The 15,248-nt window shown below is 52.7% G+C and overlaps 1 protein-coding gene across 7 annotated transcripts in view; it reads left to right on the top strand.

The window, feature by feature from the left end:
* The window catches only part of SLC25A18 (solute carrier family 25 member 18), a 29,141-nt gene extending 13,932 nt beyond the window's left edge, over positions 1-15,209 (top strand). Inside the window, exons 1-10 of one of the 7 annotated variants that reach the window (XM_033233022.1) lie at positions 1,497-1,572; positions 1,727-1,814; positions 2,871-2,993; positions 3,200-3,255; positions 4,410-4,500; positions 5,223-5,341; positions 10,612-10,777; positions 11,381-11,454; positions 13,206-13,281; positions 13,706-14,308. In XM_033233022.1, coding sequence (XP_033088913.1) covers positions 1,533-1,572; positions 1,727-1,814; positions 2,871-2,993; positions 3,200-3,255; positions 4,410-4,500; positions 5,223-5,341; positions 10,612-10,777; positions 11,381-11,454; positions 13,206-13,281; positions 13,706-13,847 — 975 coding nt within the window. In that variant the 5' untranslated portion in view covers positions 1,497-1,532 and the 3' untranslated portion in view covers positions 13,848-14,308. Of the gene's footprint in view, positions 1-1,496; positions 1,573-1,594; positions 1,815-2,030; positions 2,703-2,870; positions 2,994-3,199; positions 3,256-4,409; positions 4,501-5,222; positions 5,342-10,611; positions 10,778-11,380; positions 11,536-13,205; positions 13,282-13,705 lie in introns of those variants that run through there. The other 6 variants (XM_033233020.1, XM_033233023.1, XM_033233025.1 and 3 more) reach the window with 6 other exon arrangements.
* Positions 15,210-15,248: the final 39 nt, after the last annotated feature.

The raw sequence follows: 15,248 nt of genomic DNA, 5'->3' as shown, positions 1-15,248 counted from the left end.
CTGCATGGTGGTCACGCCTGTAATCCAACACTTTGGGAGGCCGAGGCAGGTGGATCACCTGAGGTCGGAAAAAATACAAAAATAAAAATTAGCTGGGCGTCGTAGTGCCTGCCTTATAGTCCCAGCTACTCCAGAGGCTAAGGCAGGAGACCACGCCATCACACTCCAGCCTGGGAGACAGAGCAAAACTCCATCTCAAAAAAAAAGCAGGCCCCTCCTCAGAAGCTGTTGTAATTGTAGCTTCCGCTTGTCAATTAGGAATACAATGTAGTTTGGTTTCTCAACTAGATCACATGAGTTTCAGAAAACACAGTTTAAGGCCGGGCGCGGTGGCTCAAGCCTGTAATCCCAGCACTTTGGGAGGCCGAGACAGGTGGATCACGAGGTCAGGAGATCGAGCCCATCCTGGCCTACACGGTGAAACCCCGTCTCTACTAAAAAATACAAAAAGCTAGCCGGGCGAGGTGGCGGGAGCCTGTAGTCCCAGCTACTCGGGAGGCTGAGGCAGGAGAATGGCGTAAACCCGGGAGGCGGAGCTTGCAGTGAGCCGAGATCGTGCCACTGCACTCCAGCCTGGGCGACAGAGCGAGACTCCGTCTCAGAAAAAAAAAAAAAGAAAACATAGTTTAATAGTCAAAAAAGTAACTGTGGAGCATCTTAAGTGTTTTTTTTTGTTTGTTTGTTTGCTTTGTTTTTTGAGATGGAATCTCGCTCTGTCGCCCAGGCTGGAGTGCAGTGGCGCGATCTCGGCTCACTGCAAGCTCCGCCTCCTGGGTTCAGGCCATTCTCCTGCCTCAGCCTCCCGAGTAGCTGGGACTCCAGGCACCTGCCACCACGCCTGGCTAATTTTTTGTATTTTTAGTAGAGACGGGGTTTCACTGTGTTAGCCAGGATGGTCTCCATCTCCTGACCTCATGATCCGCCCGTCTCACCTCCCAAAGTGCTGGATTACAGGCGTGAGCCACCGAGCCCAGCCTTTTTTTTTTTTTTTTTTTGAGACAGAGTCTTGATCTGTCACCCAGGCTAGAGAGCAGTGGTGTGATCTCAGCTCACCACAACCTCTGTCTCCCAAGTACCTGGGATTACTAGCCCGCCACCATGCCCAGCTAATTTTTGCATTTTTAGTAGAGACAGGGTTTTACCACGTTGCCCAGGCTAGTCTTGAACTCCTGAGCTCAGGCAATCCGCCCACCTCGGCCTCCCAAAGAGTTAGGATTACAGGCATGAGCCACCACACCTGGCCATCTTAAATATTTTATTGTCGTTCTTGGACACAATGAAAGGGATTCCTAGTTCATAGCAACTCCTCTTAAAATCCTTTCCCATCCCATCTGCTTCCTCCAGCACCACTCCCATGCCTCTGTCCAAAATGCCCCAGACATCCTTTCCTCCAGTCTCAGCAGGCTATATCCTGCTCTCCCATTCCGCTTCCTTCTTATCTGATCCCCAGAGTCCAAAAGTTCAAGGATTCTGATTTGAATCCCAAAGTCCAAAAGGTTCAGGAAGGGAAAAACGTGGAGCAAGCGGGCCGCATGACTCCACTAGTGACGTGCGTCCTCGCCCATCTGTGCGGTGTGTGTTTCTCTGACTACAGAGGAGGAAGCTGCAGCCCAGGGAGGTCGTGACTTGCCGGGAAGGTGGCTCGGGCCAGGCTGCACTCAAAACCCGTGCTCTGTCCACACTGCTACGCGGCCAGAGCCAAGGAAGCTTCCACTTCTTCCCTCAGCCAGCCCCGACAGCAGCTACCCCACGGAGCCAGCAGCCCTGTGTCCTGGGATCCCCAGTCCCTGCAGAATGGCCCACCAAGATCTGAGGTGAGCTGGACAGGGGCAGCCGGAGGCCCTAGCCCCTAGGCCTGGGGAGAGAGTCGCTATGGTGATAGCACATCCAGGTTTCTGAAGAACAAGCTGAGTCCTGGGGAAGAGCAAGAACCCTGCTCCCCATATAACATCCACCCTACCTTTACTGCAGCAAATACATACACACAAGCATCTGTGCATTTATATATTATTGTTCAACATAGTTTGTTTGGGTTCATCTTCTCTGACTGCCAAGTTTAGTTCACAGTTCTCTTTATCGTCCCAAGTTTCTTCCTTTGTGAAAGGCCCGCTGTCATCCACTCTTACCACTTCCAGGTAAATCCATCGCCAAATATTTTGTTCACAGTCTGCCTCCCGCCTGAAAGATAAGAAACGTTTAGTGGGTTCCAAGGAGTCTGAGAAGCTTTGTTTTTTATATCTGGTCTTCCAAAGCTCCTATACCCAGCAGGGTGGGGGGCATGTTATCTCAACTGTGGCTTGACTTTTGGCTGGAACTAGATCACCTCTAGGGCTGACCCACTTGAAGCCCACACTGTGGGAAGTGCCTGTTCTCTTATTATGAACAATAGCTGGCATTCCCCCCAGGCACGGTTTCCATAGTCCTCAGCAACCCTGGAGTGAGTGCCGCGGGAATGCAGGCCCAGAGAGGCGAGGTCACAGTCGGGATGCAAACTCGGTTCTGCCTGACCTTCAGCCAGTTTGTGTGAGAACCACACACGTGGCTCCAGGCCTGCGGAGGAGCCAGAGGGTGGGCCGGGGAAGCTCGGGGCAGAGCGGTGCCCTGGTGGCGGCCCATGGGGGCAGAGCTGGACTCCTCCCAGAAGCCCCTGCCGGTCCCAGCCCCAGGGACTTCCTGGGTTGCAGCAAGATGCCTCAGCCCTGGTGAGTGCGGCTGTCCTGCCTGGACCAGACCTGGGCCAGGGAGGCTGAAGAGCGTCTCTGGACACCTGTAGGGCTGGAGTTCCCCACTGTCTGTGCCCCTGCCCATTCCTGGCTGCATCCGCTCCCTAACCTGCCCCTCCCTCTGCCTCTCTCCTCCCCGTGTCCTAGCATCACAGCCAAACTCATCAATGGAGGTGTAGCAGGGCTCGTGGGGGTGACCTGCGTGTTCCCCATCGACTTGGCCAAGACTCGCCTGCAGAACCAGCATGGGAAAGCCATGTACAAAGGAATGTAGGTGCTGGCGGGCGAGCGTGGAGGGCAGAGGCGCCTGGAGGAGGGATGGGGCCCCTTTCCCTCCAGTCTCCAGGCAGCGTGCGTGAGCGTGGGGGCTGGGGAGCTGGTCAGCTGGTCAGCTGGGATGTGCCCGCGGGAGCAGGGCATGGAGGGGGCTGGGCGGCCTGCTGCACCCTTACTCCTACTCTGGCCTCTGCTTTCAGGATCGACTGCCTGTTGAAGACGGCTCGGGCGGAGGGCTTCTTCGGCATGTACCGAGGTGGGCTTCTCAGGCCCCCTGGGAGGCTGGGCAGCAGGTGTGAGCGTTTGGGACCTGGGGAAATGGTGTTCCTTCCGTTGCTGCGGGGATGGGCCCAGGGCTGCCAGGGGGTCCTTCCTGATGAGCCTCTGTGCTCTTGGGTGGAGTCAGAGGCAGCTCTGGGTCCTGGTAAGGCTTCCGGAGACCCCCAGAGCACACCCCCGCCACCGCCTCACTAAGAGCAGGCGAGCCCACCCTGCCTGCCGGCCTCTCTCTGCCTGGCTAGAAGCGAAGAGAGAGAGGCTGAAAGGGACTGCGCGAAGGGGCCTGAGCGCCTGGCAAGGAGTTCTGGGTGCCTCCTCCCCAGCACGGTCCAGCGCTGCCACGGTCCCTGCGGGGTCCCCAGCCAGCAGGCCACCTTGGATAGTGGATCCAAAGCTGGAGTTGAGCAGGAGCTCATATGCTTGTGCCACCGAGAAGCGAAACACAAACCCTGGAGAGCCCCGAGCCAGCAGCCAATGGGACTGGCTTGTGCGGCACAGAGGAGCAGAACCCCAGTCCCTGCGCCTGGAGCCTGTCACTGGGAACTGCTGGTTTATCATCCGCGACCCCACCAGCAGCAACAAAAATGAAATGGCTTCCTGATAACCAGACTGAGGAGTCCGCAAGAAAAAAATACGTAAAAAGAGGAGAATGTGGAGCCGGGTGTGGTGTCTCACGCCTGTAATCCCAGCACTTTGGGAGGCCGAGGTGGGCGGATCATGAGGTCAGGAGATCGAGATCATCCTGGCTAACATGGTGAACCCCGTCTCTACTAAAAATACAAAAAATTAGCCGGGCGTGGTGGCGGGCGCCTGTAGTCCCAGCTACTCCGGAGGCTGAGGCAGGAGAACGGCAGGAACCTGGGAGGTGGAGCTTGCAGTGAGCCGAGATGGCGCCACTGCACTCCAGCCTGGGCGACAGAGCCAGACTTCGCCTCGAAAAAAAAAAGAGAGAGAGAGAATGTGGTAGGGAGTGGGAATGGAAATTATTTCAGTGAAACAGGCCCGGGAGCCCCACCTGGCCCCCAAGATGCCCTTCACTCAGAGACTGGCCTGGCTAGGGCTGAGGGGCAGACCCGGGGAACTGTTATTTCTGGGATGGCCTTGACTCCCCATCTTGTCCTTCACTTCCAGGGGCTGCCGTGAACCTCACTCTGGTCACTCCGGAGAAGGCCATCAAGCTGGCGGCCAACGACTTCTTCCGGCAGCTGCTCATGGAAGATGGGTATGGCCAGGTGGAGTGGGGTTGGATCCTTCACTGTGTGTTTTTTGGGAGAGATGGCAGGAAGAAGATTTCAAATGTGCCTCATTTTACCTGCCTGCATGCATTTAAATATGTGCACACAGGGCTGAGGGCTGCTGGAGAGTGAAGGGAGAGAACGAGCTGGTATACTTTGGAAGTGTGACAGATAATATAGACAACATATAGAATACACAGACAAATCCATCAACTAGGCAATACATTTTTAAAAATCAGCCACCAAGCTGGGTGCAGTGGCTCATGCCTGTAATCCCAGCACTTTAGGAGGTTGAGGAAGGAGGTCACTTGAGCCCAGAAGGTCTAGGTTGCAGTGAGCCATGTTGGTTCCACTGCACTTCAGCCTAGGTGACAGAGTGAGACTTCGTCTCAGGAAAAACAAATCAGTCCCCAAACACTTTCTAGCTCTCTCTGTGCCTCACATTGCCCCAGTGATGTTCCTGAAGGGATCAGGGACAACACCTGGCCTGGGTAGTTTCTCTGTCACTGTTTTCAGCTTCCACGCGGTGCTACCTCCCTAGCAGGCTTTGTTTTAAACTTAGTCCCCTGTCAGTACAGAGACCACACCTAAGGGCTAGCTGATGACTTGCCCAGCTGGGTGAGTGGCAGTCACGGGGGCCATCCAGGGAAAGTCCCCCTCTCACAAGAGGGCAGCTGCAGCTGAAGGAGCCTGACGCCTGTTCCCATAGGATGCAGCGGAACCTGAAGATGGAGATGCTTGCCGGGTGTGGGGCTGGGATGTGCCAGGTGGTGGTGACCTCTCCCATGGAAATGCTCAAGATTCAGCTGCAGGATGCTGGACGCTTGGGTGAGGCCTGTCCCCACCTCCTATGGGAACAGTAAAGGGCTGGGATTGGAACCAGGCACATCCCACATCCCACCCTCATTTGCTAGGCTGTGTGACCAGTCAACTTTCCAAGCAGGTAGAAGTCTTTGGCCAGGCATGGTGGCTCACGCCTGTAATCCCAGGACTTTGGGAGGCTGAGGCAGGTGGATCACTTGAGGTCAGGAGTTCAAGACCAGCCTGCCCAACATGATAAAACCCCGACTCTACTAAAGATACAAAAATTAGCCAAGTGTGAAAAAAAAAAAAAAGTCTTCGTTTATGGTTACACATTTCATCAATGCTGCCAGCTCTAGAACAAATAGCAGAAACGAGAATGTTGATTCAGAGGGTCAGAAAATACTTTATGCTTCTGTCATATTTTCTTCACAATTAGACTTGATTTCCTAAAGATTTTAAGAAACGCTGCCGGGCATGGTGGCTCACAGCTGTAATCCCAGCACTTTGGGAGGCTGAGGCAGGTGGATCACCTGAGATCAGGAGTTCAAGACCGGCCTGACCAACATGGTGAAACTCCATCTCTACTAAAAATACAAAAATTAGCCAGGCATGATGGCAGGTGCCTGTAATCCCAGCTACTCGTGAGGCTGAGGCAGGAGACTCACTTGATCCCAGGAGGCGGAGGTTACAGTGAGCAGAGATGACGCCATTTGCACTCCAGCCTGGAGGACAAAAGCGAGACTTCATCTCAAAAAAAAAAAAAAGGCCGGGCGCGGTGGCTCAAGCCTGTAATCCCAGCACTTTGGGAGGCCGAGACGGGTGGATCACGAGGTCAGGAGATCGAGACCATCCTGCCTAATACGGTGAAACCCCGTCTCTACTAAAAAATACAAAAAACTAGCCGGGCGACGAGGCGGGCGCCTGTAGTCCCAGCTACTCGGGAGGCTGAGGCAGGAGAATGGCGTGAACCCGGGAGGCGGAGCTTGCAGTGAGCTGAGAGCCGGCCACTGCACTCCAGCCTGGGCGGCAGAGCAAGACTCCGTCTCAAAAAAAAAAAAAAAAAAAAAAAAAAAAAAAGAGAAATGCCAATGACTGGCTCACTGAAACCTCCAGTCAGTAAGTATTTTGTGCTGTAGAAGCTGGCTTTTGGTGGAAAGGCATAAAAAGGGATAAGAGAATCATTCCCATCCTTTTGTTTTTTCCTGGAAGAGAAGTTTGGCCCTTTCCCAAATCCTAGTCCTTTCAGAACGATGGAGCGGTGTTGGCTCAGCATGGTACACTCCTGTAATCCCAGCTACTCGGGGGGCTGAGGCAGGAGAATCACTTGAACCCGGGAGGCGGAGGTTGTAGCGAGCGATCGCACCACTGCACTCCAGCCTGGGCAACAGAGTGAGACTCCCTCTCAAAAAAAAAAAAAAGCAAGCACTATGGAGTGGTGTAGATGCCACAACGCATATAGTAAAAGCTAGAGCTGGCCAACCATGGAAGGGATGTGGGGGCCTCTCCTTAGGGCTAAACCACAGCAACCAAATTAAATACACTAACCCATAATGCACCGAATGCAGCACCTGGCAACGGGCTTACGGTCCTGTCCTCAGTCCATGCAGTGCCCTTCCCTTCCTCAATTCAGCTGTGCACATGTGCTGTGCTAGAATTCTACCAGATTTCTACATCGAATCAGACCAGCCTGGACCAAATAAAACTGTGGGAGAATAAACTTTAGGCACAGATGAGCCCCCACTGTGTTTAGTTTTTCAACCTGGGTAAGAAGTTTAGTATTCCAAAAGCATTTAGAAAGAAGTAAAAGATAGGATAGCAATAAATTATGGTGCATGTAAAGATGACAACGGGAAAATAATGTTCATATGGATCAACTAATTGCTTAAAGTTAATTGTTTGCAGCCTGCACCTAGATTACTACCATAAGAAAATGTGTGCCTGCCAGGTGCAGTGGCTCACGCCTATAATCCCAGCACTTTGGGAGGCTGAGGTGGGTGGATCACCTGAGGTCAGGAGTTCGAGACCAGCCTGGCCAACATAGTGAAACCCTCTCTCTACTAAAAATACAAAAATTAACCAAGTGTGCTGGTGTGCACCTGCAGTCCCAGCGGCTTGGGAGGCTGAGGCAGGAGAATCGCTTGAACTGGGGAGGCAGGGGTTGCAGTGAGCCAAGATCAGGCCACTGCACTCCGGCCTGGGTGATAGAGCAAGATTCCGGAAAAAGAAAAGAAAATAAAAGAAAATTTGTGCAAAGGCTGTGTGCAGTGGCTCCCAACACTTTAGGAGGCCGAGATGGGGGGATCACTTTAGCTCAGGAGTTTAGAACTAGCCTGGGCAACATAGTGAGACCTTGCCTCTAAAAAAATACAAAAATTAGCCAGATGTGCTGGCATGGGGCCGTGGTCCTGGATGTCCTGGCGTGGGGCTGTGGTCCTGGACGTGCTGGTGTGGGTCTGTGGTCCCAGGGACTCGGGAGGCAGAGGTGGGAGGATTGCTTGAGCCAGGAAGGTTGAGGCTGCAGTGAGCGATTGCACCACTGCACTCCAGCCTGGGTGGCAGAGCAAGACCCCGTCTCAAAAAACAACAAACAACAAAACAGGCCGGGTGTGGTGGCTCATGTCTGTAATCCCAGTACTTTGGGAGGCCGAGGCGGGTGAATCACCTAAAGTCGGGAGTTCAAGACCAGCCTGGCCAACGTGGAGAAACTCCGTCTCTACTAAAAATGCAAAATTAGCTGGGCGTGGTGGCGCATGCCTGTAATCCCAGCTACTCGGGAGGCTGAGGCAGGAGAATCACTTAAAACCAGGAGGCAGAGGTTGCAGTGAGCATTGATCGTGCCATCGCAGTCCAGTCTGAGCAACGAGAGTAAAACTCCGTCTCAAAACAAAAACAAAAGCAAAACAAAACAAAAACCACAAAAAAAGAAAATGTGGCCCGGGCACAGTGGCTCACACCTGCAGTCCCAGCACTTTGGGAGGTCAAGGTGGGTGGATCACGAGGTCAGGAGTTCGAGACTAGCCTGACCAACATAGTGAAACCCCGTCTCTACTAAAAATACAAAAAATTTGCCAGGCATAGTGGCAGGCACATGTAATCCTAGCTACTTGGGAGGCTGAGGCAGGAGAATCACTTGAACCCAGGAGGCAGAGGTTGCAGCAAGCCAGGATCACGCCACTGCACACACCAGCCCAGGCAACAATGCGAGACTCTGTCTCAAGAAAAAAAAAAAAAAAAAGGAAAAAAAAAAAGAAAATGTGCATGATAACTAGATTCCTAGTATGAAATATTTTCGGCCGGGCACAGTGGCTCACGCCTATAATCCCAGCACTGTGGGAGGCCAAGGCGGGTGGATCACGAGGTTGGGAGTGGCCAACACAGTGAAACTCCGTCTCTACTAAAAAAAATACAAAAAATTAGCTGGGGCCGGGCGCGGTGGCTCAAGCCTGTAATCCCAGCACTTTGGGAGGCCGAGACGGGCGGATCACGAGGTCAGGAGATCGAGACCATCCTGGCTAACACGGTGAAACCCCGTCTCTACTAAAAAAAATACAAAAAATTAGCCGGGCGAGATGGCGGGCGCCTGTAGTCCCAGCTACTCGGGAGGCTGAGGCGAGAGAATGCGTAAGCCCGGGAGGCGGAGCTTGCAGTGAGCTGAGATCCGGCCACTGCACTCCAGCCTGGGCGACACAGCGAGACTCCGTCTCAACAACAACAACAAAAAAAAATTAGCTGGGCATGGTAGTGGGCGCCTGTAGTCCCAACTACTCAGGAGACTAAGGCAGGAGAATGGCGGGAACCCAGGAGGCGGAGCTTGCAGTGAGCTGAGATCGTGCCACTGCACTCCAGCCTGGGCGACAGAGCAAGACTCCATCTCAAAGAAATACCAAACAAATTTGGGACACGTCATTGGGAATAGCTTCCTTTTGGCAAGGACTTATAATCTAAGCAAAGCTTCTCAAACAACAGATTTAGGAAAATAAATATTCACAGAATTTCAGTGTCATAAATCCCATTGTTATTAATGGGCCTCACAGCATTTTATTTTATTATTATTTATTTATTTTATTATTATTTACTTATTTTTGAGGCAGAGTTTCACTCTGTTGCCCAGGTTGGAGTCCAGTGGTGCTATCTTGGCTCACCACAACCTCTGCCTCCCAGGTTCAGGTGATTCTCCTGCCTCAGCCTCCTGAGTAGCTGAGATTACAAGCATGCACCAACACATCTGGCTAATTTTTGTTTTTCTATTTTTAGTAGAGACAAAGTTTCTCCATATTGGTCAGGCTGGTCTCGAACTCCCGACCTCAGGTGATCTGCCCACCTTGGCCTCCCAAAGTACTAGGATTACAGGCGTGAGCCACCGCGCCCAGCCACCTCACAACATTTTAAAGGTGGTATAATTCCATTCTAATGAGTAATATTGAACTTATCAAATGATGGGCTCTGAATTATTTAAAGAATCAAATTCTACCAAATAGGGAAGGGTGGGACGGACCTGCTCACCTCATCTTGGAGGGCGAGCAGAAGGAGGTGCCATGGAAGCCTGAGGGAGACATTCCATCCTATTAGCACTTTAGGGCATGGGAATTTCACGTATGTTCTGCCTAACGGTGAAAAGCAACAAATTATTTTTGTGTCTAAAAATCACCTAGGCCAGGCACAGTGGCTCATACCTGTAATCCCAGCACTTTGGGAGGCCAAGGCAGGTGGATCACCTGAGGTCAGGAGTTCGAGACCAGCCTGGCCAACATGGTGAAACCCCGTCTCTACTAAAAATACAAAAATCAGCTAGGTGTGGTGGTGCATGCCTGTCATCCCAGCTACTAGGGAGGCTGAGGCAGGAGAATCGCTTGAACCTGGGAGGCAGAGGTTGCAGTGAGCTGAGATCACACCACTGCAAAAAAGACACCCAAAATAAGTAAAAATAAAAATGATCTACATAGGCTGAGAAATGGTTTAGAAATGGAAGCCAGATCAAATCCAGTTTTAATGGGAGGGCAAGGAATGGAGCCCTAAGGAACGTGGCGGAGAAGCAAGCGGGTCAGGCTGTGGCCGTGCTCTCGGGAAGTGCTCTCAGCACTGGGATAGCTCCTGAGATACTGCAGACCTTAGGAAGACGTCCTTAGAGCCAACATTTAACATTCTAAAATCAGGACATTCTTCCGGATGCCAGTCGAGGTGTCAGCCTGGCCTCTGAACTCCCCGGGCCAGGGATTGAGAGCCACACTCATAGGAGTGTTCTGTAGCATCTGTCGGGGACCAGGTAGTGATGGGGTCTGTCCTTTCCCTTCCAGCCGTCCATCATCAGGGCTCGGCCTCAGCACCCTCCACCTCCAGGTCCTACACAACGGGTTCGGCTTCCACCCACAAACGCCCCTCTGCCACCCTCATCGCCCGGGAGCTGCTCCGCACCCAGGGCCTGGCTGGGCTCTACAAGGGCCTGGGTGCCACTCTCCTCAGGTGAGCCTTTCTTCCGCTTCCCTAGGACAGTGCATGGGGGAGGGCATGAGGGCCGGAGAGCTGGCTGTCCCTATCTGCCTCTGTGTCCTTCCCAGAATATCCAAACCCAGGTGAACAAACGATTTCCACGCTTCCTGTTTTGTCCAGAACTGGCCAGGGTGGCCCAGAATGGGTACCTAGAAGACTGAAGTTTTAGGCCCCTTGCATAGCGATGACCAGGCCCACAGGAAGGCTGCGTGTTTTGTGGCCCAAAGGCACCTAAGAAAGCCCTGTCTACAGAGGACTGCAGAGTTCCTAGTAAATGAGTGGCCATGTCCCTCATCTTCCCTTGGCCTGCCTGCCCCTGCACAGAACACGTTTCCAGCCTCGGACTTGCCTCTGGCAGTCAAGAGGCTGCAGGTGCTGCAGGGCAGAGGAAGGAGCTGGGAGGGCAGGACAGATGGCAGTAGCCCTTTTGTCCCCTGCTGTCCCGGGCACTGAAGAAGGGGTGAGTCCCAGCGGCTTCTCTGTGAGCCCCATAGCTGACAGCAAAGCTCATTGTCTCACCTTGGGTGGCAGCCCCAGGGCAGCTCGGAGCTCAGTGTTTCTCTTCCTCTTCTGCAGAGATATCCCCTTCTCCATCATCTACTTCCCACTGTTTGCCAACCTTAACAACCTGGGGTTTAACGAGCTCGCCGGTAAGGCGTCCTTTGCACATTCCTTCGTGTCAGGCTGTGTGGCTGGTTCTGTCGCTGCGGTCGCAGTGACGCCTCTAGATGGTAAGGAGGTGGGAGACGTGTCCTTTCTATGGGATAAACAGTAATTTTGCACTTAATAGATGAGACAGCCCGACCCTGGAAGCCGTCTGGGGTTGCAATCTGGCTGCTGGCAGAGGTTCATTAGAGGCTCTTCCGGAGAAAGTGGGCCCAAGAGACTTTCCTTCTGTTTCTCATCCCTGACACATCTGCTCACCTTCCAGATGCTGATTCCTTTAGCTTTTCATCCCCTCAGAAGAGCTGTGAGCCTCAGCTGTAAATTATTGCTGATCTTTTAAAATTTGGGGTTGGCCAGGTGCAGTGGCTCACGCCTGTAATCCCAGCACTTTGGGAGGCCGAGACGGGTGGATCACGAGGTCAGGAGATCGAGACCATCCTGGCTAACACAGTGAAACCCCGTCTCTACTAAAAAGATACAAAAATCTAGCTGGGCGAGGTGGCGGCGCCTGTAGTCCCAGCTACTCGGGAGGCTGAGGCAGGAGAATGGCGGGAACCCGGGAGGCGGAGCTTGCAGTGAGCTGAGATGCGGCCACTGCACTCCAGCCCCGGCGATAGAGGGAGACTCCGTCTCAAAAAAAAAAAAAAAAAAATTAGCTGAGTGTGGTGGCGGGTGCCTGTAATCCTAGCTACTTGGGAGGCTGAGGTAGGAGAATCACTAGAACCTGGGAGGCGGAGGTTACAGTGAGCCAAGACCACACCACTGCACTCCAGCCTGGGTGACAGCACAAGACTCCATCTCAAAAAAATAAATACATAAAATCTAGAGCTAAAGGCGGGAGCTAAACCCACTGTAAGAAGACAATGCTTCCCTCTGTGTTAGGGCTGCCTGCAGCTCCTCAAACATGCGGGCGGACTTCCTATACCAACAGTAACCTGGCCAGGTGTGGCAGCAGCTCACACCTGTAATCCCGAAACTTTGGGAGGACGAGACAGGAGCCCAGGAGTTTGAGACCAGCCTGGGCAACAAAGTGAGACCCTGTCTCTAAAAGAAGTAAAAACATTAGCTGGGTGTGGTGGTAGCGCCTGTAGTCCCAGCTACTGGGGAGGCTGAGGTGGCAAGATCACTTGAGCCCAGATGGTCGAGGTTGCAGTGAGCTGTGACTGTGCCACTGCACTCCAGCCTGGCAAAAGAGCAAGACCCTGTCTCAACAAAACCAAACAAACCCATGGTAACGTGACTCATTTATTTTATAGCTGAGGCCCCAAGAGGAAGACCTCCACTTACAGATCACACAGTGCACACAATGGCAGAACCAGTCTCATGACCTTTTTTTTTTTTTGACACGGAGTCTCAATCTGGTGCCCAGATTGGAGCGCAGTGATGCAATCCCAGCACACCACAACCTCCGCCTCCCCAGTTCAAGTGATTCTCCTGCCCCCGCCTCCCAAGTAGCTGGGACTACAGGCCTGTGCCACCATGCCCGGCTCATTTTTTATTTTTAGTAGAGATGGGGTTTCACTATGTTGGCCAGGCTGATCTCGAACTCCTGACCTCGTGATCTGCCCTCCTCAGCCTCCCAAAGTGCTAGGATTACAGGCGTGAGCCACCGTGCCCAGCCTATGACTCAGTTTTATATGTGGTAGCTCTAAAGGAGGACCCAGCCACTTTGTGTTGAGGGGAGGACACCAAAGGTAAGCTGTTCACTGCTTATTTTAACTTTGACTTGATTTAGTTCTGAAAACTCGAATCCAAACCCTCAAGAAAGGCCTGGGCGAGGACATGTACAGTGGGATCACCGACTGTGCCAGGTGAGAACCAGTGTCCTCTCAAATGGTGGCTGGGACCGGTTCCTCTGCATGGGCGTCTGCCTAGATCAGATTTACAGACCAGCTTTAATGCTGGGCTCTGGGTTTCTTAGAAGTCTGTCTTTCCCTCACCTCTCAGAGAAAACAATGTACTGGGAGCCTTTTTCTTCTTTGTGGTATCCCTACAGCATCTCTCACTAAAGATTCTAGCCACATCAGGCCTATTTCCAAGGCCTTGACCCAACTGCTTAAGTAACCAACCTGCAGGCACCTAGCGGGCGAGGCACAGCCCCACACCGTTGGCCCCTTGCTCTTGCTGTGGAAGGCACTATTCTCGAAGAGAGGTGCACAAATGGAGAGGCCACCACCGAGGGCTGCTGGCAGACTGCCCCTGCCCATCAGCTCACCGGCTCTTCTTTCTCCCTAGGAAACTCTGGATTCAGGAGGGACCGTCTGCCTTCATGAAAGGCGCTGGCTGCCGGGCACTGGTCATAGCACCTCTCTTTGGGATTGCTCAAGGGGTCTATTTCATTGGGATTGGAGAGCGCATCTTAAAGTGTTTTGAGTAGACAGAGCTGGAGGTCAGGTCTCTGCAATCGCCGCCCTCTCTCTAGCCCATTTCACTTAGCCTAGAGGGGACGAGGGCAGGCGGGGTGCCCTGGCCTGCCTTATCCTCTACGTTGTAGTGCTACCTCAATCTCGGGAGAAACAGCCCTGTATTCTAACAAGCTGAGCACAGCCTTCTTCCCCTGCGTGTCTACACTCATTTTCCTTTGTGGGCACAGCTACCAGGGGCTTTCAGAAGCCCCTACCCACCTACTTTTCAATAAAAATAGTACTTTAGTTGTATTAACTGCAGGACCTTAACAGGTAGTCAAAATAGAAGGGTTGTTTCTATATTTTAACATCTCAGTCAAACTCAGCAACCTTCAGTCAGCTTGAGGATTTAGCATTGTTAATCTTGGACTCTATAACTTGAGTCCTAGCACTGATTTTTGAGGAAAAGGAGGATCAGAAGTTCAAGGGACCATGAAAGTCCTCAACGTTAGCACCTCGTTTGAGACCAAGCACCCTTTCAAATCCCTGGATGGCTGAGGGGGCTGAGGCCGGCTCTGACTGGACACAGCCCTTCCCTCCCCTCCCTCCCCTCCCTTCCCCTGCCCCAGAGCCCAGGCTCTTGCAGACCCCTCCCTGTATCCGAGGAACACTATTTGAAATAAAGGTGAACGGTTACAATCTCATCTCTTCATCAGTGGGTATAGCACAGGCTGCAGTGAATGGTGTCACCATCTGCTTTTCTACGTCCATTTCAAACCCCAACATTAAAAAGGGCACAGAAGCAGGCCCCGTGACTCTTCAAACTGATACTTACTGGGGGTGGAGGATCACAGCCACAGGGAAACATCTGCTCGTTAGTGACACTGGGCTTTAAGCCTTGATTCTATCCCTTCGTAAGTGCATCGTCTTGAGGAGCTGAGTTTGCTGTGAGAGCCGTCCTCGTGCACCTCGATTCCTGCCCCATAGGCTGCTACAGGAGAAATCACGTCACAGCAGCGGGGCCAAGTCCTAAGAAAATCGGCACCTGCTGCAGGAGCTGGTGTTTACAATAGTTCCACCTGCTGTGAAACCTGGGCTAACGAGGAAGAGGATGGCGCCAGCATGGTCAGCCTTGGGAGCCTCACTTTCTGTTATAAGAACTGTATTTGAGTATGGTCCCTGGAGACAGACCTCAGTTCAAGTCCCAGCTCCACCATGTACTAGCTGCAAGGCCCTGGGCAGCTCTTAGTCGTCACCTACGGAAAAATAAAACATGGGGCAGGGGAGGAAGAACAGGGCCTCTGTGAAAGGATCTGGTTCCAGCACACAGTGACCTGCTCTAAAATAACTCGGTTTTTTGGGCTGGATGCTGTGGCTCACGCCTGTCCTGTAATCCCAGCACTTTGGGAGGCCGAGGTGGGCAGATCACGAGG

The sequence above is a fragment of the Trachypithecus francoisi genome, unplaced genomic scaffold, assembly GCF_009764315.1.
Source record: "Trachypithecus francoisi isolate TF-2019V2 unplaced genomic scaffold, Tfra_2.0 Lachesis_group14, whole genome shotgun sequence".
NCBI classification, from domain to species: Eukaryota; Metazoa; Chordata; class Mammalia; order Primates; family Cercopithecidae; genus Trachypithecus; species Trachypithecus francoisi.
This window is presented reverse-complemented; position numbering and strand designations above follow the sequence as displayed.